We start from the raw sequence: 25893 nt of genomic DNA, 5'->3' as shown, positions 1-25893 counted from the left end.
ACCTGTATATTCAGTGTAACTGTGAACTGATTGTTATATACTGCAGTAACAGCACATTCATAACAGTATTTTTTTATTCTTTACACACAGCAAATAAGTGTAATACCTCTCTGTCTGAAATAATTTTTCTAAATTCATTATGCCTATGTGAACAGGATCCAAAACTGCAACGGCGTAGTAAGGCGACTCAGTGGTGACATAATAATGGGTATTGTTTTTTTTACAGAAACGAGGACTCGTAAGTGATAAAGAATGATCAGGGAACAGTACAGTTGACTAACAGAAGACAAATTAATTTACAGTCAGTAATACTGTACACAAAGGATAAATGCAATCTTTTCACATTCAGTTACTTAAGACACTTGATAACAGGTATTACTAAAGCTGAGTTCACACATAGCGACAGCGACAACGAAGTCGCTGTTACGTCACCATTTTCTGTGACGTAACAGCGACCTTGTAAGTCGCTGTTATGATCGCTGCTTAGCTGTCAAACACAGCGACGCAGCAGCGATCATAACGTCGCTGTGCTACATGTGCAGAGATCAGGGAGCCGCGCTTAGCGCTGGCTCCTTGCTCTCCTAGGTACAGTACACATCGGGTTAATTAACCCGATGTGTACTGCAGCTACATGTCACAGTGCACAGAGCAGGGAGCCGCGCACACTGCTTAGCGTTGGCTCCTTGCTCTCCTTGCTACAGTATACATCGGGTTAATTACCCGATGTGTACTGCAGCCACATGTGCACAGAGCAGGTGATGGCACTGGCAGCAAGGGCGGAGGCTGGTAACGAAGGTAAATATCGGGTAACCAGGGAAAGGTCTTCCCTTGGTTACCCGATGTTTACACTGGTTACAGCTTACCGCAGCTGCCAAACGCCGGCTCCTGCTCCCTGCTCGCTTCATTTCGTCGCTCTCTCGCTGTCACACACAGCGATGTGTGTGTCACAGCGGGAGAGTGACGACCAAAAAATGAAGCTGGACATTCAGCAACGACCGGCGACCTCACAGCAGGGGCCAGGTCGTTGCTGGATGTCACACACAGCGACAGCGACGGGACGTCGCTGCAACGTCACAGAAAATGGTGACGTAGCAGCGACGTCGTTGTCGTTGTAGCTGTGTGTGACACCAGCTTAAGGGGTGCTTCACACACAGCGAGCTCGCTGCCGAGATCGCTGCTGAGTCATGCTTTTTGTGACGCAGCAGTGACCTCATTAGCGATCTCGCTGTGTGTGACACTGAGCAGCGATCCGGCCCCTGCTGCGAGATCGCTGCTCGTTACACACAGCCCTGGTTCGTTTTCTTCAAAGGCGCTCTCCCGCTGTGACACACAGATCGCCGTGTGTGACAGCGAGAGAGCGACAAATGAAGCGAGCAGGGAGCAGGAGCCGGCATCTGGCAGCTGCGGTAAGCTGTAACCAAGATAAACATCGGGTAACCAAGGTGGTTACCCGATATTTACCTTAGTTACCAGCCTCCACCGCTCTCACGCTGCCTGTGCTGCCGGCTCCGGCTCTCTGCACATGTAGCTGCTGTACACATCGGGTTAATTAACCCGATGTGTACTGTAGCTAGGAGAGCAAGGAACCAGCGCTAAGCAGTGTGCGCGGCTCCCTGCTCTCTGCACATGTAGCTGCATTACACATCGGGTTAATTAACCCGATGTGTACTGTAGCTAGGAGAGCAAGGAGCCAGCGCTCAGTGTGCACGGTTCCCTGCTCCCTGCACACACAGCTAAGCGGTGTGCGCTGGTAACTAATGTAAACATCGGGTAACCATACCCGATGTTTACCTTAGTTACCAGTGTCCGCAGCTTCCAGACGCCGGCTCCGTGCAAGCGCAGCGTCGCTTGCACGTCGCTGCTGGCTGGGGGCTGGTCAGATCCTGGTCGGATCGCTGGTCGGATCGCTGCTGCATCGCTAAAGTGTGAAGGTACCCTAACATTAAGTTAATCTCAGTCTCTTTGTCAGGGAAGCATCAGTGTCACCTTCCCTCTAGTCTCTATACCTTTTATATAAACAATTCAATATATTGACTCCCAGGCCTAACGGAACTGATAAAATCCGTTACGCAACAAGTTCAATTTTAGCAAGCAACTTTCTTGCTTATTACCACACATCAAGGCAGGACACAATGGCCCACAGGAATGGTCCTCTGTTACAGCCAGGTCATCTCCCGTGGTTGGTTGAGATCTGGTCACGGTCTTCTACAAGCACTGGTCTTGATCTGCTACTGGTGTTGATCAAGTGCTTCTACTCTCATTGATCATGGTCATCTACTGGCATTGATCACGATCTTCTACTGGCGCTAATCACAGTCTTCTACTGGTGTTGATCAAGGGCTTCTACTGGCATTGATCCCCGTCTTCTAATGACATTGATCACAGTCTTCTACTGGTGTTGATCAAGGGCTTATACTGTCATTGATCCCTGTCTTCTGGCATTGTTTATTGTCTTCTACTGGTGCTGGTCATGGTCTTCTACTGGCGCTGAGGTAGATCAGGTATTCCCCATGGTCAGATCACTCACCGGTATTTCTACAGAAGTGGGTGGGCCAAGAGCTTGCTCCACTGTTCATACATCCACTTCCCTTCAAGTGCTGGTACTAACTACTTTACTCCTTTATCATCCCAATCTTTTATATTTAGTAACTGCACCATAGCTGTAACCAGATCTGGTATCCACTTCAAACTCGTGCCTCAAGGAATAACACTTTCATTCTTCATTTTCCTGGCTGCCCTATCCGACCAGCAGATGGCGATATTTACTTGCAAGTACAGCAAGATGTTGGCAGTGTGCTCTACAAGAGGGTTTTTTTGAAGAATGGAAAGAGCTGTGGGCTGATATTTTTATGTTAGGGGGGACACACAATCATACCATCTGAGCAGCAAAATGCTCAATTGACTATCAAGCACATAGAGTGTCTCGTAAACGCTTCCATTACTAATCAAGGGCTTAATGGCAGCTGTCATTTTTCACAAAAAACAGCTGTCATTATCCTCTTATAGTATAGTACCCCAACTGCCACCAAACCAGCTCAATTGGAATGAGCCAAGTAAAGCACCAGGATTGGCACATCTAATGTTAATTATGGAGAGCTACTGGCTGGTATTTGTAGGCTGGGGGAGGTCAATATCCATGACTCCTCCCATCCTGATGATACCAGCCCCCACCTGTCTGCTTTACCATGGCTGAATATAAAAAAATTGGTGAACCTCATGCCTTTTTTATGATTTATTTAAATAATAAAAAAAATTATGCCGAATTAGCCCATCAATTTTGACATCCAGCCATGGCAAAGCTCACAGGTGGATGCTATAGCCTGTAGCTGTTGTTTTTTCTGCATTAGCTATCAAAATAGGGTGGGATCTTACATTTTTTTTTAACATTAATTTCCTTGACCAATCACTGCCATTCCAATACTTCATATACATGTGATGGGGCCTGAAGTATCCACACAGGAAAGCTTGCTGATTGGCTGCTCTGCAATCTTCAATGAGGATGACAAGCCTGAACAGTAACCAAACATACAGATCAATGACTGTTCGCGTTCGGTACGGACCCCGAACTTTACAGCTCGGGTTTGCTCATTCCTAGTAATTACACATCACCTCTATTATGTATATTAACTTTTTTGCATTTTTGGAATTAGCTCTTATCATAAATACACCCAAATGTTGATTTGTTGCAATGAAGAGTTTAATTTAATATTAGTAGAGTCAAATACAGAAAAGTCATAATTTAAGTTATGCAAAATAACAACTTGATTGTTAATATAGCTGTAGAGGAAATCCTGCAATTAACCAGCATCAGACAAAATCACTTTACTTCTTGCATCCTTTCTTATCCTGGGTAACAGTGGGTACAGTGGGTACAGTGGGTACAGTGGGTACAGGTGCACAAGGCTGTGGGCTTACAGGCAGGGGAGCAGGCGGCTGTGATGTAGCTTGCTGTATGTCTATAAAGTAAAATAATTACAGTAAATAAATATTGAAAGTGTCTTTGTCTACAATACAGTTTCAGTTGCTTTATATTTTATCTGTTGCTGTACTCTGGTATAACTGATTTGTGTTAGGTCGGGTTTAGACAACTGAAATATTTAAAGCATCACCTCAGAATTTTTATCAATTTCCCCACTGGAGTGGTGCTTTAAATCTAAGTCCTCTGTCCCCTTCTGATACTCACCTGCCGATGTCTTCCTCTGTTAACGCCGACATGGTCTCTTGTGATTTGTGACCAGCTGGCTGCTCCAGTGTTTCATGGAGCAAGCCAGAGGTTACTTTTCAATATAACTCTGAAAGCCATGATATAGCCTCGTTCTGGCTCTCATAGAGTTGCATTGGGAGTTTGTGATACAACTTCTGACTTCTGAACAGTCAGAAGTTACAGGCACAAAATGGTACCATGGGACCAGAGTGACGTCGAAAAAAGTGAAAACACAGAGGGTTAGTATTAGGGTACTCTCACACGAGCATATGAATTGGACGAGTGCAGTGCAAGAAAATCTCTTATTGCACTCTGACCAATGTTAATCAATGAGGGAGAGCAGTTGGTCAGCTTTTCTCATCCAGATTCTGGATGAGAGAAAAGTCACAACATGCTGCGATTTGTTGCTGAAATCGTGTGAGTCTCGCTAATACAAGTCAATGAGGGCGAGAAAAAAATGGATGTCACACGGACGGCACACGGACCATCCTATTGACGTCTGTTTTTATGGATATATTACTTTCATGTAGCACAGAACACTGTAAATGGTCCTGTAAATGACTGTAAATGACTAATAGCTGCTGAGAAAGAAAAAATGAATTGCACACTGACAGCACACGGATGTCAAGTGATAAAAAAAAAATCGTCCTACATTCCTGCATGAGAATGGGACCATTTTTACATACATTCGTTACATTCGTGAGAGTCAAGCCTTAGACAGAGGGCAGGGGACTTAGAGTTCAAGCACCTCTCCAGCGCTGACAAAAAAAATGCTGGAGGGTGCTATAATATTGGGCAAGTCGTAACCTCAAATTTGGGATATGATTGTGCAGCTCTGTGTGATTGTCCAAATTGAGGACTGGTGTGGAAGCTGTCTTTCAATGCATGCATGTAAAAAGGACAAACTAGTGATCACTGTGCTTTTCTTCCAAGCAAACCATTGGTTTGCATGGAAAATCAGCCATACAGTATGTACTAACACACTGGCTCTAATATGTCTGGGTGCTCTCCATGTGCGGCCCATGGCATACACAAACAGTAACTGTACCAATTTCCTCTTCGGAACAAACTCTTAATATAATAGGCTGGACGAGCACTCAAACTGTTCGAAGTTCTGTAATGTACCAAAGCATTGTGAGCTCTGTCTGACCATGGGTACTTATAAGTTATTTAAATATCCATTGAATATCTAAGCTATCTAAAGGCTCCAGATTACTTGTATTACATTCTGTAGTGCCATTCAAGTATTATGGTTTACACAAAAAAAAAACAAAACTTGGCGCTCTCATTTTGGATTATTGGAAACATTCAGAGAAGTTCTGTTACAGGGATATTCCAATATCCCCTATTTGCTGGATGTTGTTAGATCAGTGAAAGTTGCTGTTGTGAAGCCCTCCTATTGCTAGAGGGTGAAATTGTGTCCAACATTCTCTATTGGTCACAAAACTGCAGCCGGGAGTTAAATGGAGTAAAAGGCCCACATTGATCTAAGAGTTCATATCTATTCAGAATACCACTTTAAGAGTACAGTATATTGTGGGCTTGCTGTTTTGACTCAGAAGAGAGATAACACTGCTAGTCTCACCCTCTCCATGATAATCTCAGATGACTTGTCTTCAGTTGGACAGGAGGGTTTGGGGTCTGTTTCTCACTCCATCTAGTCTCCATGGAGGACCCATTCCTAAACCCATTGTGTACTAGTAATGTTCTGAAGAGAAAAGTCCTGCATTTTTTTTCACTGTCTAATTGCAAAGAAGCTAAAACCTATTAGGACTAGACCTCATCCAGTTGTACCATAACAATGTTTGGCTGTTGCTATACTATGTATGCCTTTAGGCAATGTAGAAGTACTTTTTAGCTTCTTTGACTACAATGCTTTTACAGTTGTTGTTGTTTTACATTTTGTTATCTTTTGTAGTGTTCATATTATTTCATTATATTAGTTGCTTTTTTTTTTACCTGGTTTTCCACAGGTTGGTACAGGCGTAGGCACAACAGCAGGCGCTGGAAAACAATAGAAAAATTAAGCATGATCTGAATTCAGTATTGAGATTTGTTCCATAACTTTTTTTTTTTATACAAACTAATTTTATATTATATTACAAGTGGGGAATGACCAAGTCATTACTATAAGCTCTCAGTAATGTAATTTTGTGGCTGTCTGAATGATTGCTTTTACAGTTAGGTCCAGAAATATTTGGACAGTGACACAATTTTCGCGAGTTGGGCTCTGCATGCCACCACATTGGATTTGAAATGAAACCTCTACAACAAAATTCAAGTGCAGATTGTAACGTTTAATTTGAAGGTTTGAACAAAAATATCTGATAGAAATTGTAGGAATTGTACACATTTCTTTACAAACACTCCACATTTTAGGAGGTCAAAAGTAATTGGACAAATAAACCAAACCCAAACAAAATATTTTTATTTTCAATATTTTGTTGCGAATCCTTTGAAGGCAATCACTGCCTTAAGTCTGGAACCCATGGACATCACCAAACGCTGGGTTTCCTCCTTCTTAATGCTTTTTCAGGCCTTTACAGCTGCAGCCTTCAGGTCTTGCTTGTTTGTGGGTCTTTCCGTCTTAAGTCTGGATTTGAGCAAGTGAAATGCATGCTCAATTGGGTTAAGATCTGGTGATTGACTTGGCCATTGCAGAATGTTCCACTTTTTTGCACTCATGAACTCCTGGGTAGCTTTGGCTGTATGCTTGGGGTCATTGTCCATCTGTACTATGAAGCGCCGTCCGATCAACTTTGCGGCATTTGGCTGAATCTGGGCTGAAAGTATATCCCTGTACACTTCAGAATTCATCCGGCTACTCTTGTCTGCTGTTATGTCATCAATAAACACAAGTGACCCAGTGCCATTGAAAGCCATGCATGCCCATGCCATCACGTTGCCTCCACCATGTTTTACAGAGGATGTGGTGTGCCTTGGATCATGTGCCGTTCCCTTTCTTCTCCAAACTTTTTTCTTCCCATCATTCTGGTACAGGTTGATCTTTGTCTCATCTGTCCATAGAATACTTTTCCAGAACTGAGCTGGCTTCATGAGGTGTTTTTCAGCAAATTTAACTCTGGCCTGTCTATTTTTGGAATTGATGAATGGTTTGCATCTAGATGTGAACCCTTTGTATTTACTTTCATGGAGTCTTCTCTTTACTGTTGACTTAGAGACAGATACACCTACTTCACTGAGAGTGTTCTGGACTTCAGTTGATGTTGTGAACGGGTTCTTCTTCACCAAAGAAAGTATGCGGCGATCATCCACCACTGTTGTCTCTCTGATGGATTTTTTCTTTTTTTTCAGCCTCAGGATGTTCTGCTTCACCTCAATTGAGAGTTCCTTAGACCGCATGTTGTCTGGTCACAGCAACAGCTTCCAAATGCAAAACCACACACCTGTAATCAACCCCAGACCTTTTAACTACTTCATTGATTACAGGTTAACGAGGGAGACGCCTTCAGAGTTAATTGCAGCCCTTAGAGTCCCTTGTCCAATTACTTTTGGTCCCTTGAAAAAGAGGAGGCTATGCATTACAGAGCTATGATTCCTAAACCCTTTCTCCGATTTGGATGTGAAAACTCTCATATTGCAGCTGGGAGTATGCACTTTCAGCCCATATTATATATATAATTGTATTTCTGAACATGTTTTTGTAAACAGCTAAAATAACAAAACTTGTGTCACTGTCCAAATATTTCTGGCCCTGACTGTATAAACTGAAAATTCATAGGCCCTTTGTCAGCCATAACAGCCATCTGGTACAACTGATTTGTATACGACCGAAATGAAAACCTGGTCTGTCACAACCGCAATTTGTAGAAGTGATTGGCTCCATGTTCATCTCTGTGAACCTCTCCACATTGAGGGTGGATGTTGGAGCTCTCTTTAATTGTATGTATTCAAAAAGAACCAAATTAGTGTCTGCTGCATTTTTTTCCATGCAGATCTTCTGTCCAGATGGAAAATTAGCCATATGGACCCATGTGCTGTCCGTGACACATACTGATAGCACAGAGACCGATTATTTGCCCTTCTGAACAAGGCTTTCATATAAAAAGCCGGGCCAGACCTCATCTCTTGGATTCCCTTTATCTTAAGCTGGTTGAAGTGCTGTAATATACTAAAGCGTTTCAAGTTCTGTCTGACCATGGAGACAAGTGATTTAAACATTCATTCAATATCTAAACTATCTAATGGCTCCAGGGTACTTGTATTATATTCTGTAGTGCCATTCATTTATAGTTTAAAAAACAAAACAAAAAACAAACCGTTTGTACCCTCATGATGGATTACAGGAAACTCTGAAGAAGTTCTGATACAGGTATATTCCAATATCACATTTCACTGCATGCTATTAGATCAGTTTCGGTGGCTGCTAAGACCCCTACCTATTGCCGGATTGGGGTATTTGTGTTCCATATTCTTTTTTATCCACAAAATTGAAACCAGGAGGACTATCATAATAACTTACTGACCTAACTCTCCCCTGTCCCACCTTCTAAATGCTACTCATAACCTTCTCTCTCCTATTTCTGTCCTCACATCCTACATACAACCAATAGCACGTAAGGGCACCCAAAAGGTTACTGTCTAAAGACCAGATCATTCATCTTTATATGTAACCAATAAACTAGCATAACGATGGCCGGCCAGATCTACAAATGTGCTTCACCTTTTAGGTCCCCCTTCTTCCCCATAGATTGTAAGTTTTCGAGCAGGGCCCTCATTCCTACTGTAGCTGTTGAATAATGTACTATTTTGTTTTGTTTTTGTCTATACAACCGCCCCACCAGATTGTAAAGTGCTGCGGAATATGTTGGCGCTATATAAATAAACTTTATTATTATTATTATTATATTAAATGAAGTGGAGCCTCATTGATCTAAGACTAGAGCTATCATGTATCCAGAATACCCCTTTAAGAAGTCAGTATATCAGGGAATTTCAGTTTTATTTAGCAGAGAAGGCCCTTACAGCAAAAAATGAAACTGTTATCCCAAACCTCTCCATGATGGTGTCAGTTGTTTAGTTTTTCATGTGGACAGAAGGATTTGATGTCTTTTTCTCACTCCATCATCTCTCCATGGACCCATTCACCCGTTGTGTACCAGTAATGCTCTGGAGAGCACAGTTCTGCATTTTTTCCCACTGCCTAAAAACAATGACGCTAATACCTTTCAGGACTGGACCTCATCCAGTTGTACCATACCAATATTGGGCTGTTGCTATACTATGTGTGCCTTTAAGCAAAGTAGAAGTACTTTTTAGCTTCTTTGTCTGCAATGCTTTTACATTTGTTGTTTTACTTTTTGTTATCTTTTGTAGTATTCATATTATTTTATTATATTAGTTGATTGTTACCTGGTTTCCCACAGGTTGGCAAAGGCGCAGGCACAACATTTGTCATTTTTTTTATAAACCCATTTTATATTATATTACAAGTGTAGAATGACCAAGTCATTTCTACAAACGCTCAGAAATGTAATTTTGTGGCTGTCTGAATGATTGCTTTTATAAGCTGAAACTCATGGGCCCTTTGTCAGCCATACCAGCCATTTGGTACAGCTGATTTGAAGTTTGATAAGTCTGTAATGAAAATCTGTCTCGTGACAACCACAAATTGAGGATATGATGGGACCCATTCACGAACCCGTTGTGTACTAGTAATGCTCTAGAGAGCACAGTGCATAGTCCCTGCATTTTTTTCCACTGTCTAATAACAATAAAGCTAAAACCTAAAAGGACTGAACCTCATCCAGTTCTACAATACCAATGTTGGGCTGTTAATAAGCTATGTGTCCCTTTAAGCAAAGTAGAGATACTTTTACAGTTGTTGTTTTACTTTTTGCTATCTTTTGTAGTATTCATATTATTTCATCATATTAGTAGACTTGTACCTTGTGTCACAGAAGTTGGCACAGGCGTAGGCACAACAGCAGGTACTGGAAAACAATAGAAAAATTATGATTTTCAGAAATCAGAATTGAGCTTTGTTCCATAATTTTTTTACATTTTTTATAAACCCACTTTATATTATATTACAAGTGTAGATGACAAAGTCATTTCTACAAACGCTCAGAAATGTAATTTTGTGGTTGTCTGAATGATTGCTTTTATAAGCTGAAAACTCATGGGCCCTTTGTCAGCCATACCAGCCATTTGGTACAACTGATTTGAAGTTTGATAAGTCTGTAATGAAAATCTGTCTCGTGACAACCACAAATTGAGGATATGATGGGCTCCATGATCCTTGGACCCATTCACAAACCCGTTGTGTACTAGTAATGCTCTAGAGAGCACAGTGCATAGTCCCTGCATTTTTTTCCACTGTCTAATAACAATAAAGCTAAAACCTAAAAGGACTGAACCTCATCCAGTTCTACAATACCAATTTTGGGCTGTTAATATGCTATGTGTCCCTTTAAGCAAAGTAGAGATACTTTTACAGTTGTTGTTTTACTTTTTGCTATCTTTTGTAGTATTCATATTATTTCATCATATTAGTAGACTTGTACCTTGTGTCACAGAAGTTGGCACAGGCGTAGGCACAACAGCAGGTACTGGAAAACAATAGAAAAATTATGATTTTCAGAAATCAGAATTGAGCTTTGTTCCATAATTTTTTTACATTTTTTATAAACCCACTTTATATTATATTACAAGTGTAGATGACAAAGTCATTTCTACAAACTCTCAGAAATGTAATTTTGTGGTTGTCTGAATGATTGCTTTTATAAGCTGAAAACTCATGGGCCCTTTGTCAGCCATACCAGCCATTTGGTACAACTGATTTGAAGTTTGATAAGTCTGTAATGAAAATCTGTCTCGTGACAACCACAAATTGAGGATATGATGGGTTCCATGATCCTTGGACCCATTCACGAACCCGTTGTGTACTAGTAATGCTCTAGAGAGCACAGTGCATAGTCCCTGCATTTTTTTCCACTGTCTAATAACAATAAAGCTAAAACCTAAAAGGACTGAACCTCATCCAGTTCTACAATACCAATTTTGGGCTGTTAATATGCTATGTGTCCCTTTAAGCAAAGTAGAGATACTTTTACAGTTGTTGTTTTACTTTTTGCTATCTTTTGTAGTATTCATATTATTTCATCATATTAGTAGACTTGTACCTTGTGTCACAGAAGTTGGCACAGGCGTAGGCACAACAGCAGGTACTGGAAAACAATAGAAAAATTATGATTTTCAGAAATCAGAATTGAGCTTTGTTCCATAATTTTTTTACATTTTTTATAAACCCACTTTATATTATATTACAAGTGTAGATGACAAAGTCATTTCTACAAACTCTCAGAAATGTAATTTTGTGGTTGTCTGAATGATTGCTTTTATAAGCTGAAAACTCATGGGCCCTTTGTCAGCCATACCAGCCATTTGGTACAACTGATTTGAAGTTTGATAAGTCTGTAATGAAAATCTGTCTCGTGACAACCACAAATTGAGGATATGATGGGTTCCATGATCCTTGGACCCATTCACGAACCCGTTGTGTACTAGTAATGCTCTAGAGAGCACAGTGCATAGTCCCTGCATTTTTTTCCACTGTCTAATAACAATAAAGCTAAAACCTAAAAGGACTGAACCTCTTCCAGTTCTACAATACCAATGTTGGGCTGTTAATATGCTATGTGTCCCTTTAAGCAAAGTAGAGATACTTTTACAGTTGTTGTTTTACTTTTTGCTATCTTTTGTAGTATTCATATTATTTCATCATATTAGTAGACTTGTACCTTGTGTCACAGAAGTTGGCACAGGCGTAGGCACAACAGCAGGTACTGGAAAACAATAGAAAAATTATGATTTTCAGAAATCAGAATTGAGCTTTGTTCCATAATTTTTTTACATTTTTTATAAACCCACTTTATATTATATTACAAGTGTAGATGACAAAGTCATTTCTACAAACTCTCAGAAATGTAATTTTGTGGTTGTCTGAATGATTGCTTTTATAAGCTGAAAACTCATGGGCCCTTTGTCAGCCATACCAGCCATTTGGTACAACTGAGTTGAAGTTTGATAAGTCTGTAATGAAAATCTGTCTCGTGACAACCACAAATTGAGGATATGATGGGCTCCATGATCCTTGGACCCATTCACGAACCCGTTGTGTACTAGTAATGCTCTGGAGAGCACGGTCCTGCATTTTTTTCCACTGTCTAATAACAATAAAGCTAAAACCTAAAAGGACTGAACCTCATCCAGTTGTAAAATACCAATGTTCGGCTGTTAATATGCTATGTGTCCCTTTAAGCAAAGTAGAGATTTTTAGGCTATGTGTCCACGGGAGAATGTAGCTGCGGATTTTTCTGCATCAAAATCCGCAGCTTTCCCGCAAAATCCGCACCTTTTCAAAGGCGCGGATTTGCCGCGGATTTACCGCAGAATTGCCGCGGATTTGATGCAGATTTTGGTGCGGATTTTTTTTTTTTCCCCCAATTTTAAAGCCAAAATCAGGATGAAAATCCGCAACAATAATTGACATGTTGCAGATTTTTCTGGATCAAAATCCGCACGAAATCCGCTGCGGAAAAATCCGCAGCTTGGGCACAGTATTTCCAAAATGCCATAGAAATGGCTGGGAAGGGCCTGAGCTGCAGATTTTCAGGAAATCCGCGGCTTTTCCGCGAGAAATCCGCGACAAGATCCGCGCATTTTCCGCAGCGTGGGCACATAGCCTTACAATTGTTTTACTTTTTGCTATCTTTTGTAGTATTCATATTATTTCATCATATTATTTGACTTGTACCTTGTGTCACAGAGGTTGGCACAGGAGTAGGCACAACAGTAGGTGCTGGAAAACAATAGAAAAAATGATGATGTTCAGAAATCAGAATTGAGCTTTGTTCCATAATTTTTTTTTACAATTTTTAAAAACCCATTTTAAATTATATTACAAGTGTAGAATGACCAAGTCATTAGAAGTGTAATTTTGTGGCTGTGTGAACGATTGCTTTTCTGATATGAAAACTCATGGGCCCTTTGTCAACCATAACAGCCGCCTGGTACAACTGATTTGAATATGACCATAATGAAAATCTGGCCCATTGCAACTGCAAATTCAGGATGTGATAGGCTGTATGACAAGTGCTGTGACCTTCTCCACATTGAGAATGGGTGTTGGAGCTGTCTTTCATTGCATGCATGTAAAAAGCACAAAATTAGTGCATGCTGCAATTTTTTCCATGTAGAACTTCTGTACAGATAGAAAATCAGCCATATGCACAACACTGCATATAATATGTCTGGATGCTGTCCATGTGCTGTCTATAACACCTATTGACAGCACACAGACCGATTGCCCTTCTGAACAAGGTCTTAATATATCAAACTGGGCCAGATGTTGCCACTTGGATTTATTTTGCATTACACTGTTCGAATGTCTGTAATATACCAAAGCGTTGTTTTGAGTTCTGCTTGACCATAGGCACTTATAAGTGACATAAATATACATTGAATAGCTAAACTATCTAAAGGCTCCAAGTTTCTTGTATTATATTCTGTAGTGCCATTCATGTATAAACGATTAAAAAAAAAACCAGTTTGTACCCTCATGATGGATTATAGGAAATGTTTGGAGAAGTTCTGATATAGGCATATTCCAATATCACAATTTACTGCATGTTATTAGATCAGTTTGGGTGGCTGCTAAGACCCCCACCTATTTTTCCGTTTTTATTGAGAAGAGAAGGTCCTTACAGCAAGAATTAAACTGTTATCCCAACCCGCTCTATTATGTTGTCAGTTGTTTAGTTTTTTTGTGTGGACAGTATGGTTTGGTGTCTGTTTCCCACTCCATCTCCTCTCCATGGTCATTAGACCATGTTGTATACTAGTAATGCTCTGGAGAGCACAGTCCTGCATTTTTTCCCACTAACAAAGAAGCTAAATCCTTCCAGTACTGGACCTCATCCAGTTGTACCATACCAATGTTGGACTGTTGCTATGCTATGTTTGCCATTAACCAAAGTAGAGATATTTTTTAGCTTTCCTGTCTGCAATACTTTTGCAGTTGTTGTTTTATTTTTTGTTATCTTTTGTAGTGTTCATATTATTTCATTATATTAGTAGACTTGTACCTGGTGTCACACAGGTTTGTACAGGCGTAGGCACAACAGCAGGTGCTGGAAATCAATAGAAAAAATGATTATGTTCAGAAATCAGAATTGATTTTACTTATTTTACTTTTATAAACCGCACATTGAGGATGTGATTGGCTCCATGTAAAGCTCTGTGTACCTCTCCACCTTGAGCATTGGTGTTGGAGCCAGCTTTCATTTCATGCATATAAAAATGACTATACTATGCAATTTTTTTTCCATGCAGACCATCTATCCAGATGTAAAATCAGCCATATGCACAACACACAGGCTATATCTCTGGATGCTCTCCATGTGCTGTCTGCTACACATATTGACAGCCTAGAGACCACTTATTTACCCTTCTGAACAAGGCATATAATAAGCTGGGTAATCAGTACCATCAAGAGGGACAAGGGAGGAGAGAGAATCCAGCACCGATGTAGTAAAAATATTTTCTTTATTCAAAATTCATAAAATGAAAAATCTGACCAAGTGCAGAGTATAAATACGCTTAACGCGTTTCAGAGAAGAAAAGACTCCTTATTCATAAGCAATATTGCCTATGAATAAGGAGTCCACTAACTTGTAACAAAGAAGCTAAAACCTACCAGGACTGGACCTCATCCAGTTGTACCATACTAATGTTGGGCTGTTGCTATACAATGTGTGCCTTTAAGCAAAGTAGAGATACTTTTTAGCTTTTCTGCCTGCAATACATTTACAGCTGTTTTACTTTTTGCTATCTTTTGTAGTATTCATATTACTTCATCATATTAGTAGACTTGTACCTGGTGTCACACAGGTTGGCACAGGCGTAGGCACAACAGCAGGCGCTGGAAAACAATAGAAAAATGATGATGTTCAGAAATCAGAACTGAGCTTTGCTCCATATTTTTTTTTATAAACCACAAATTGTAAAGCTCTGTGTACCTCTCCACATTTGGTCTTTGGAGCCAGCTTTCATTTCATGCATATAAAAAGGGCTTAACTATGCATTTTTTTCCATGCAGACCATCTATCCAGATGGAAAATCAGCCATATGCACAACACAGTGGCTATAATATCTCTGGATGCTCTCCATGTGCTGTCTGTGACACATATTGACAGAACACAGACCGATTATTTGCCCTTCTGAACAAGGCTTTAATATAATATGCTGGGCCAGACCTCACCACTTGGATTCACTTTGCCTTAAGCTGGTTGAAGTACTATAATATACCAAAGCATTGCAAGTTCTATCTGACCATAAGCCCTTATAACTTAAGTGATTTAAATATCTAAAGGCTACAAATTACTTGTATTACATTCTGTAGTGCCATTCATGTATTATGGTTTAAAAAAAAAAACAGTTTGTACCCTTATGATGGATTATAGGAAAAATTTGAAACATTTCTGATTTAGGTATATTCCAATATCACAATTCACTGCATGTTATTAGATCAGTATGGGTTGCTGCTATCTGCTAAGACCCCCACCTATTGCCGGATTAGGGTAATTGTGTTCCACATTCTCCTTTTGTCATAAAATTAAAGCCAGGAGGAGTTAAACAGCGTAGAGCCCCACACTGATCTAAGAGTTAACATGTATCTAGAATACCCCTTTAAAAATTCAGTATACCCCAGAATTTCTGTTTTTATTTAACAGAGATGGCCCTTACAGCAAAAAAATGGAACTGCTATCCCAGCCCTCTCCATGATGGTGTCAGTTGTTTAGTACTTTCAATTTCTTGTAGTTTATACAAAAAAATTGATAGTGATAGGCGACTTGTCAGTAGGATGTTTCGACCCATCCGGGTCTTTTTCAAAAAGTCGTAGTGTGAAAGGTTCCAGGATCAAGGAAATGCTGGCGTGCTGAGCCTGTATGGCATGTGTGTGACCTTCCCACAGTGCCTTTTTGAAAAAGACCCTGATCGGTCGAAATGTCCTAGTGTCAAGTTGCCTATCACTATCAATTGTTTGCATATACCACAATAAATTCTATTATTGCATGAACTTTCAGAGAATGCAGTGAATTATTAAGTTGTAGCACTTTCATGTGGACAGAAACGTTTGGTGTCTCTTTTCCCACTTCATCTCCTTTCCATGATCCATGGACCCATTCACGAACCCTTTGTGTACTAGTAATGCTCTGGAGAGCACAGTCCTGCATTTTTTTCCACTAACTTATAACAAGCTAAAACCTACCAGAACTGGACCTCATCCAGTTGTATCATACAAATGTTGGGCTGTTTCTATGCTGTGTCACTTTAAGCAAAGTAGAGATACTTTTTAGCTTTTCTGCCTGCAATACTTTTTCGGTTGTTTTACTTTTTGTTATCTTTTGTAGTGTTCATGTTATTTCATTATATTAGTAGACTTGTACCTGGTGTCACACAGGTTGGCACAGGCGTGGGCACAACAGCAGGCGCTGGAAAACAATGGAAAAAATGATGATGTTCAGAAATCAGAATTGAGCTTTGTTCCATATTTTGATTTTATAAACCACACATTGAGAATGTGATTGGCTCCATGTAAAGCTCTGTGTACCTCTCCACATTGAGGATGGATGTTGGAGTCAGCTTTAATATGAAAAGGACTCAACTATGCTTTTTTTTCCATGCAAACCATCTAGCCAGATGTAAAATCAGCCATATGCACCAACACAGTGGCTATAATATCTCTGGGTGCTCTCTATTTTCTGTCTGGAGCACACATGGACAGCTCAGAGGCCCATTATTTGCTCTTCTGAAAGATCCTTTCATATAATATGCTGAGAGAACAAATGTCACTTAGATTCACTTTGTCTTAAAGGGTACCTGTCATATCATTTTTCTATAGTAAACTGCCACCAATGCCTTTTAAGTGATCAATATGTAATAATATGGTGTTCTAACGCAAAAAGCCCCAGTATTTATTAAAAAAATACTTTTATCCTGACGTAATGCATCACACACCTTCTCTTTCAGTCACGGGGTGACACTTTTCGGCCACGGTCAGTTACGGTCCTCTTCAAATTGTTCAAGCCCATCATAGTCTGATTAATTGCCTTGACTGGCCCGATGTCACAGCAATTTCTTTTTAAACACCGCACTGCCTAGCAGTAGAATGGCGAGAATAGACTAGTGTGAGCAGAGCACTTACAAGGAATATGCTATAAAGCCACTGACTCACAAGGTGTGAAACTTGCAGTTGACCGTGACTGTCCATGACTGGAACACTGGAAAGCACCACCTCAATGACTGAAAGAGAAAGTCTGTGACGCAATCACCTAAAGATAAAAAGTAAGGGTGTTTTTTAGCTAAATATTGGGATCTTTTGCTTGAGAACATCATGGTAGTGCATTTGCATCACTGACAAGATGCTGGGGGCAGTTTACTATAGAAAAATGATGTGCTAGGCTCCCTTTAAACTGTCCAAAGTGCTGTAATATACCAAAGTATTGTGATTTCTGTTTGACCATGGGTACTTATAAGTTATTTAAATATCCATTGAATATCTAAACTATCTAAAGGCTCCAGGTTGCTTGTATTACATTCTGTAGTGCCATTCATGTATTATAGTTTACAAAGAAAACAGTTTGTACCCTTATCATGGATTATTGGAAAAGTTCAGATACAGGTATATTGCAATAACACCTATTCACTGGATGTTATTATATTTGTGTGAGTTTCTGCTAAGAACACCTAATGCCCGACTGGAGTACTTGTATCTCACATTCTCCACTAGCCACAAAATTGCAGCCAGGAGTATTTAAAAGGAGTAGGGAGCCTCATTATTTTGTTTCATGTGGACAGAAGGGTTTGGTGTCTGGTTCCCACTACAACTCCTCTCTCTGATCCTTGGACCCATTTACAAACTTATGTATTAGGAATTCCCTGGAAAGCAGAGTTCTGATGTTTTTCCACTGCCTAACAGCAAAGAAGATAAAACCTACCAGGACTGGACTTCATCCAGTTGTACCATAACAATGTTTGGATGTTGCTATGCTGTGTATGCATTTAAGCAAAGTATATATACTTTTTAGATTCTTTGCCAACAATACTTTTGTAGTTGTTATTTTACATTTTTTCATCCTTTGTATTATGCACTTTATTTCATTATATTAATTGACTTTAACCTAATTTCACAACGGTTGGCACAGGTCCAGGCAAAACATCAGTTACTGGAAAACAATATAAAAATGATAATGTTGAAGAAGCACTCCCAGAAAAGTTTGTATCCTCTTGATATATTGCAATTATCATATTATTTAGCACTTTATACTTACAATTTGCACATTTTGCTCTTCTACCCAGTTAATTCTTCTATTTTCCTTTAGATCTCTGATATCAGGTGCTTAAAAATGGACCAACTGAATCCTTCTAAGCTTTATTTGGAAACAGAAAGTCTCTTTCCCCTGCATGAGTCAGTCACTACAAAAGTCCTTGGGAGTTGGGAGGAGGGATCAACAGAGTTAAGAGTTGAAAAGGGGAGTGATTCATGCAGGAACAAGAGACTTCCTGTTTCTGCATAGAGCAGAGAAAAGAGGAGAACTTCCTGGGTAGGAAGGTATAATGAGTAATTTTAGATATACAGTGCCATATAAAATGATTTCCATATTGCAAAAGGATAAAAACTTTGATGGGAGTGCTTCTTTAAGAAATCAGCATTGAGTTTTGCTCCTTAATTTGTTCTATATAACTCTTTTATAGTATGCAACAAGTGTAAAAAGACCCAACCATTAGTATATAATTTCATAAATTTAATCTTTCTGTCTAATTGATTTGAGTTAGGCTAGATTTTAACAACTTTGGCGTTGCAAATTGTAGATGTGATGGACTCCATGTGCAGCTCCATGATCCTCTTGAAATTGAGGACTGCTATTGGAGCTATCTTTCATTGTATGTATGTAAAAAGGACCAATATAGTGTATGGTGCTATTTTTTCCAAGCAGACTATCTGTTCGCATGTAAAATGAGCCATATTCATTGACACCCTGTCTACAATGAGTTTGAGTGCTTTCCATGGCACACACAAACAGCATATTGCTCTTCGGAATTAGCCCTTAATATAATATGCTGGAAGACCTCTCACCACTTGGTTTCTCTTTGCCTTAAGCTGTTCAAAGTACCATAATATACCAAAGCATTGTGAGTTTTTATTGATCATGAATCATTGAATATTTAAGCTATCTAAAGGCTCTAGGTTACTTGTGTTACATTTTGTAGTGCCACTCATGCATTTACAACAAAAAAAATAGTCTGTACCCTCATGATGGACTTCTGGAAAAGTTTGGACAAGTTGTGTTAAAGGTATATTCCAATAATACCTATTCACTGGATGTTTTTGGATCAGTGTGGATTTCTGCTATGACCCCTGCCTATTGCCAGAAAAAGGAAATTGTACCTCACAATCTCCCCTAAATAAAAAACTGCAGCCAGGACAACGTAAAAGAAGTAGGGATCCACACTGATCTAATAGTTAACATGTATACAGAATACTAGTCATATCATCACAAGAACCTGCTCCTGTGACGTCTGCTTCTGTATCAGGAGCCACCATATCCACTTTATGGGCTGTTTATAGAAGAGATGTCAGAACCAGAAGCTCTGGACAGAGCAGTCTCTGTCCATCCACTAAGGTTAGAGTAGCTGGGATCTGCAGTGCTTTCTAGTAGGACAGAATGGATGTGTGTGTGATGTCCAACTGAAAATATCAGCTCCTCACTTCAGCCTATTGGAAAGCACTGCACCCTACTGCAAACTGCAAGAAGTTGCCTGATATATTCTTGTGCTAATCTTACTTGTCTGAATCAGTCCTGTCAGTTTTGTCCATTTAGTTGTTCCCTGTTTTGATTTCTACTTATATTTTCTGACTATTCTCATGAATTCTGATTTTATTCTTTCCACGACCTCTTGGCTTTAACCCTGCTTGGGCAATTATTTTTTCCTCTGGTTCGCACCTCCAGAAGGCAGCCCTCCATAGGTAGCAATCCATTGGACCCTGTTGTAAGTCCAGATTCTGTAAAGGGTGTTGGGGTTTCTCTGGATTCTGCCTTCTTGCGTCACATCTGTTCAAAGTTTCCTTGGTGAGCCTGCGGCCTCAGGCAGACGTTACAATACCCTTTTAAACATACAGGATATCATGGGCTTACTGCTTTACCTAAAAGAGAGGGCCCTCACTGCAAAAATGAAATCACTATCTACCCTTTTCACTATGGTGTCACTTGTTTTGTTTTTTTACCATGTGGGACAAAAGGGTTTCGTTTACGTTTCCCACTCCATCTCTTCTCCATAATTCTTAGACCCATTCACAAACCCGTTGTGTACTAGTAATGCTCTGGAGAGCACAGTCCTGCATTTTTCCCCATTGCCTAATAGCAAAGAAGCTAAAACCGATCAGGACTGGACCTCATCCAGTTGTATCATATTATTGTTGGGCTGTTGTTACTGTGTGTGCCTTTAAGCACAGAGGTTCTTTTTGACTTCTCTGCCTGAAATACTTTTACAGTTGTAGTTTTACGATTTGTTATCTTTTGTTGTTTGCATTTTATTTCATTATATTAGTTGCTTTTTACCTGGGTTCACACAAGTTGGCACAGGTGTAGGCACAACAGCAGGCACTGGAAACAATAGAAACATGATCTTGTTTAGAAATCAGTATTGAACTTTAATCCATAATTTGCTTTTATAAACCCATTCTATGGTATGTGACAAGTGTAGAAAGACCAAATCATTTCTATAAATTCTCAAAAGTGGAGAAAAAAAATCTTTGGAGAATTAAATAAAAAATAGCTTACAAAAAATATAAAAACTGTAATAAAATATTTTTTTTTAATCTAAACTCATGTTTCTTACAGGTTACATATATCCTTTCTACTTTTAATGTCATTAACTTGGATTTTAATTGTTCTTCAATAAATTAATTTTTAAGTTTTATAGAAGAAAGTTTTCTTGGACCTTAAATGGGTGCCGGATTTTTTCTTTCTTTCATTTCTCATCATGCTTCTTAACCATCCTGCAGTTACAGCCATGAGAATGGCAGGCAGGATTGTGGCATTTAAGTAACACCTTTTTACAATATACTCAAGCATTATATTCGCTCTTGAACCCCCCTTCATTTTTGTAACAGAAATATGCCATGTAGGGACAGAGGACATTTTAATATTAGCATGTTAGATGCCTTACAAGAAAAGGGTAACTAATTCTAGGTCCACAGTGAATTCTGGCACCCCACTAGGGCATACCAAGGATAGGAGCCTATGCCTAGAATATTTGGCCTATTGAAGACTATTTGGCCTATGGAACCAGAACACTTTATTACTATATGTGGACAGAAATAGTAATTTATATTTTTGTTTGATTATTACACTGTTGTGTTGCCACTGATATTGTACCTTTTTTCCACTGCTTAATAATTACTATAAACCAGGAGTCCTTAAGTTTTGGCTTGGGAGCCACATGTGGCTCATGGGCCCATGATGTGTGGTTCACAGTTGTTGGACAACCTATTGCATTATCAACAGGTCTAGCATAGAACTATGAAAAGCAGGTCTCCAGATGGTGAATTTTGAGAGTAGCCCCACACAGAAGATTAGATTTGAATGGGGGTATTGTGGGAACTCCTGGATCTTGGTACACTGCCTCAATGTAATTTCTGTGGAAGCCTTGGCTGTGATTATACCAGTAATGGGGGTTTTGTGTGCCACTATTATTATTGAGGCAGAATCTAAAGGTGGCTTGTGATCAGAGCTTAATGTTGCTCTCAAAAACAGAAAGGTAGGGGACCACTGCAATAACGCTTTCTGATTTTTTTCCCCATTGATCAGATCTAACATGTACCATTGGTCCTAGTATTTGGAAACCGATTAAAATGTTTAATTTGTGAGCATGATATAATATGTCCATTCATTTTAAAGTATTTTTGTGTTTGTAGGTGTACTGGTTGTTATATCTGTGTTCCACCAATATTAAAAGTGTTGCATAAATCCCCCCACAGCTTCTTAGGCTCCCATCTCCCTGCTTGCTGAAGATTGGCAGTTCAGACCAGTGATGACTCCAATATTCATAACATTTTTTGAGGTTACTTAGTAATGTCATATAATTGCCAAAGAGGTTTTTTACTTTAAACATTGAGAAATGCTGTATTACTAAAATTATGTTAATGTTTCAAGATAAAATATTGATAAAACTATTATTTGCACAGGGGTTCATTCTGGTGCCATATTAATTCTCTGCGGAGCATTGCTTACCTTCACAGGAAGGTTTTGGTACCACGGTTGGTTGGTCAGGTTTCTTTTCCTTCTGTTCATGATGAACGTTTCCTGGCTTTCCTTTGACTCCATACATGACTTGTGATGGATGATGTATATCAACAGGTACCAAAGAGAGATCTTCTTCCAAGTGATGTTTGCTGTTGAGATGGCTGCCTCTTTTATACTGTGACTAGAATTTGGTGGATTAATGACGTTGTATGGAATTCATTTCTAAGCTCTAGAGAATGTGAATATTTAGTATTCATCCTTTGGGCTGTTTTAATTTACTCCCACCACCCCTAAGCCTAGGTGTTCCTACTTATTCCCCCTGTGCCTAAATTAGAATTTCATGATTCACCTGTCATTTAGTTTCTTGTTATTCTAGAAAGAGTCCTTAAAATCATGGATTGTTATGAAAGGGTGGATCATTAGAAACGCCTAATCAATATATTCAGGTGCGGTCTTCTGAGCGACAATACAATGCAGTCCTGTGTATAGTCATGATAAGAAATTTAATTACTTTGACATACAAGTTTTTCTGGATTTTTAGTGGCAGGTTATATTTTTTCACCTTTTTACCTTTTTTCTTGAAGGTTAAATACATGCACAATGCAAACCAAAAAATAAAACCATAATGTGTACATTTATACCCTCAAGTACAGTGTAAAGTTATATCCTCAAATACCATATGTGCTAAGAATTGAAAAAGTAAACCAGGTTAGAATGTGCTAAAACAACAATCTGAATATTTATCTTTAAGTTATCTCTACATCATCTTCACTGGGAGTAGGTACAAGTTATATTTACACTGAAGCGCATGTCTTTCCAGGTCAATGATTAATAAGAAAACTAGTATGAACTATTAAAATGCTTGTAAAGGATTATAAAAACATGGCTGTATTCTTCCACAGTGTCACACCTCTCCACTCGTTGAACCTACTATCACAGTATACATTATTTTTATACATAGTAGCGTAGGGAAAATTTGGCATCACATCCATATGTAAATTCTTTTTAAAACCAACATTGACTGTCAAATGAAAGAAAAAATTCCTAGAAAACGAGTCTACCCATTCATTTCAAAAAGATTGTTCTTATTCATAGCATTATTCCCATGGATATTGACTCCCTATATACTGCATTGACATTAAAGTGAACAAACTACCAGGATTTTGCTATATAACGTAAAGGCAGTGCCATACTAGCACTAATATGCTGAATCCAGGCATACCTGTTGTAGAAAAATGGGATGCTTGATTGCTGAAATATCTTTGCTCCAGGTTACAGAACTGCACTGCACTTTGATTTACATGTGCTTTGGGAGCGGGCCTGTGTGGGTCTGGTCCTTGATATAAATTCCTCCTCCTGCATTTTGTATTGCATGCCCCCTTTCCTTTATTAAATATCGCACCACACCGCCATTGCTGTTGTTGGCGGCACAGGCGCATTGCCACAGTAATTGTGTCTTCATTAAAAAGGTGATGATGTCTGCACATCTCCGGAGAAGTTTTATAGAAGACGCTGTAGAGAAGACTATGAGCAACATCGGTGCGTGCGCAGATTTTTATTTTTTTTTCTTCAACATCTGCGCAAATGCCCCTGCTGCTCATAAGCGGGCTTTACACGCTGTGATCCCGCTAGCGACACGGGCAAATGACTCTCGGTTGTGCGACACGGGCAAATCGCTGCCCGTCGCGCACAACCTTGCTTACCCCGTCACACGGACTTACCTGTCCTGCGACGTTGCTCTGGCTGGCGATCCGCCTCCTTTCTAAGGGGGCGGGTCGTACGGCGTCACAGCGACGTCACACGGAAGCTGTCCAATAGAAGCGAAGGGGCAGAGATGAGCGGGACGTAAACATCCCGCCCACCTCCTTCCTTCCGCATTGGCGGTGGAGGCAGGTAAGGAGATGTTCCTCGCTCCTGTGGTGTCACACATAGCGATGTGTACTGCCGCAGGAACGACGAACAACATCGCTAATTAGAAGAGAATGATTTTTTGTTTTAGGACGACCTGTCCGCGGCAAACGATTTTGGACGCTTTTGCGATCGTTTTAGGTTGCACATAAGTGTCACACACTGTGATATCGTTAATGACGCCGGATGTGCGTCACAAACAACGTGACCCCGACGATAAATCATTAACGATATCGTAGCGTGTAAACCCCGCTATAGTCTTCATCGCAGTTTCTTCAATAAAATGGATCCGGAGATCGCGATAAGCGATGCGCGGAATCCGGCGCCATTTTAATGAAAACATAATTATTATGTCAATGCGCAAGTGCCACCAACAACAGCAATGGCGGCGTGGCATGATATTTAAATATAGAAAAAGGGGCATTCAATACAAAACACAGAAGGAGGAATATACACCAAGGACCGGACCCACATAGACCCGCACCGCTCCACAAGTCAATCACTGGTGCAGTGCACTTATGCAACTTTGATTTCAGATTTTTCAGCAATCAAGCATCCGATCAACTAAAGTTATGCTTGTATTCATCATTGCATTGCCTTCACTTTATGCCTGCAACACACATCCGTTTAAAACGTGCGTGTTTGGTCCGTTTCCGTACATACCTGACACGCTCCCCGGATCCTGACGTCGTTTCTCACTCACCGCTCCTGTCCCCGGGTCTCCTGCCTCCAGCCACACGTCCTCCTCGGCACCGCTCCCTGCTCTGGCCTCCGGCACCCGGGCGTCACGCATGTGCATTAGGGCGCGCGCGCGGTCACTGACTTCCTCTTAAAGGCCCTGCACTCCCTAACAGGATATTGCATCAGTCAGGGTCAGGTATATGAGGAGCTCCCTGCCTGGAGGGCGTCGCCTGTTCGTCAAGTTCTGCAAGCTAGGAGTCCAGGTCCCCATGTGCCTTGCCTGTGCTAACTCTGTCTCTTTCGTAGAGTCTGCTCTGCCTCCGTAACCGGCTCCTGAATCCGGGTTTGCCAAGAGGTCCTCCGGTGTCGTCAGCGGGGAATCCCACCACCGTTACGTCTGCCTGTACCTGTCTGTAATCCTCGGCTTCACCCGGCTGCCTCCCCGTCACATCCAGCTAACCCGGATCCCGTCTGAGCTTCCTAACCAGCACCCGTACCGGACTCCCTTAATTGTCTCCAAGAACTCTGTGGCTCTAAAGACTCCGTTCTACCCGTTCCCTGAGGGATGCTATCCCGGTTCCGCTAGTACTCCGGCTACCGTGTACCTAGGCCCTCTGGTGGGGTGACATGACAGTCCCTGTATAGGGGTTAGCGCCAGGTTGCCTCACTGGGGGAGTCTGGTGCACGGCCCAGAGGATCCACCATCACCCGGACCTAACAGAACAAACAGGCCATGGATCCCTCCGAAGCACTAGCATCCCAACTGGC

General features: G+C 40.4%; 1 protein-coding gene across 12 annotated transcripts; it reads right to left on the bottom strand.

The window, feature by feature from the left end:
- Window positions 1-3675: 3675 nt before the first annotated feature.
- On the bottom strand, window positions 3676-22749 carry LOC142309826 (uncharacterized). Of its 12 annotated transcripts, XM_075347275.1 has the most exons (12): window positions 22525-22743; window positions 20851-20895; window positions 16678-16722; window positions 15105-15149; window positions 14314-14358; window positions 12984-13028; window positions 11968-12012; window positions 11350-11394; window positions 10732-10776; window positions 10114-10158; window positions 6164-6208; window positions 3676-3956 (listed from the first exon to the last, which is right to left on the bottom strand). In XM_075347275.1, the coding sequence occupies exons 1-12, from the start codon at window positions 22619-22621 to the stop codon at window positions 3823-3825; spliced, it is 681 nt and encodes a 226-aa protein (XP_075203390.1). In that variant the 5' UTR covers window positions 22622-22743; the 3' UTR covers window positions 3676-3822. The 12 variants fall into 12 exon arrangements, with proteins under 12 accessions (XP_075203390.1, XP_075203395.1, XP_075203394.1 ...); XM_075347280.1 differs by lacking the exon at window positions 15105-15149 and having other exon boundaries at window positions 22525-22749; XM_075347279.1 differs by lacking the exon at window positions 16678-16722 and having other exon boundaries at window positions 22525-22747.
- Window positions 22750-25893: the final 3144 nt, after the last annotated feature.

Source organism: Anomaloglossus baeobatrachus, chromosome 5 (assembly GCF_048569485.1).
Source record: "Anomaloglossus baeobatrachus isolate aAnoBae1 chromosome 5, aAnoBae1.hap1, whole genome shotgun sequence".
Classification (NCBI taxonomy): Eukaryota; Metazoa; Chordata; class Amphibia; order Anura; family Aromobatidae; genus Anomaloglossus; species Anomaloglossus baeobatrachus.
Note: the sequence above shows the minus strand (reverse complement) of the source record. Positions and strands in the feature narration are given on the sequence as shown.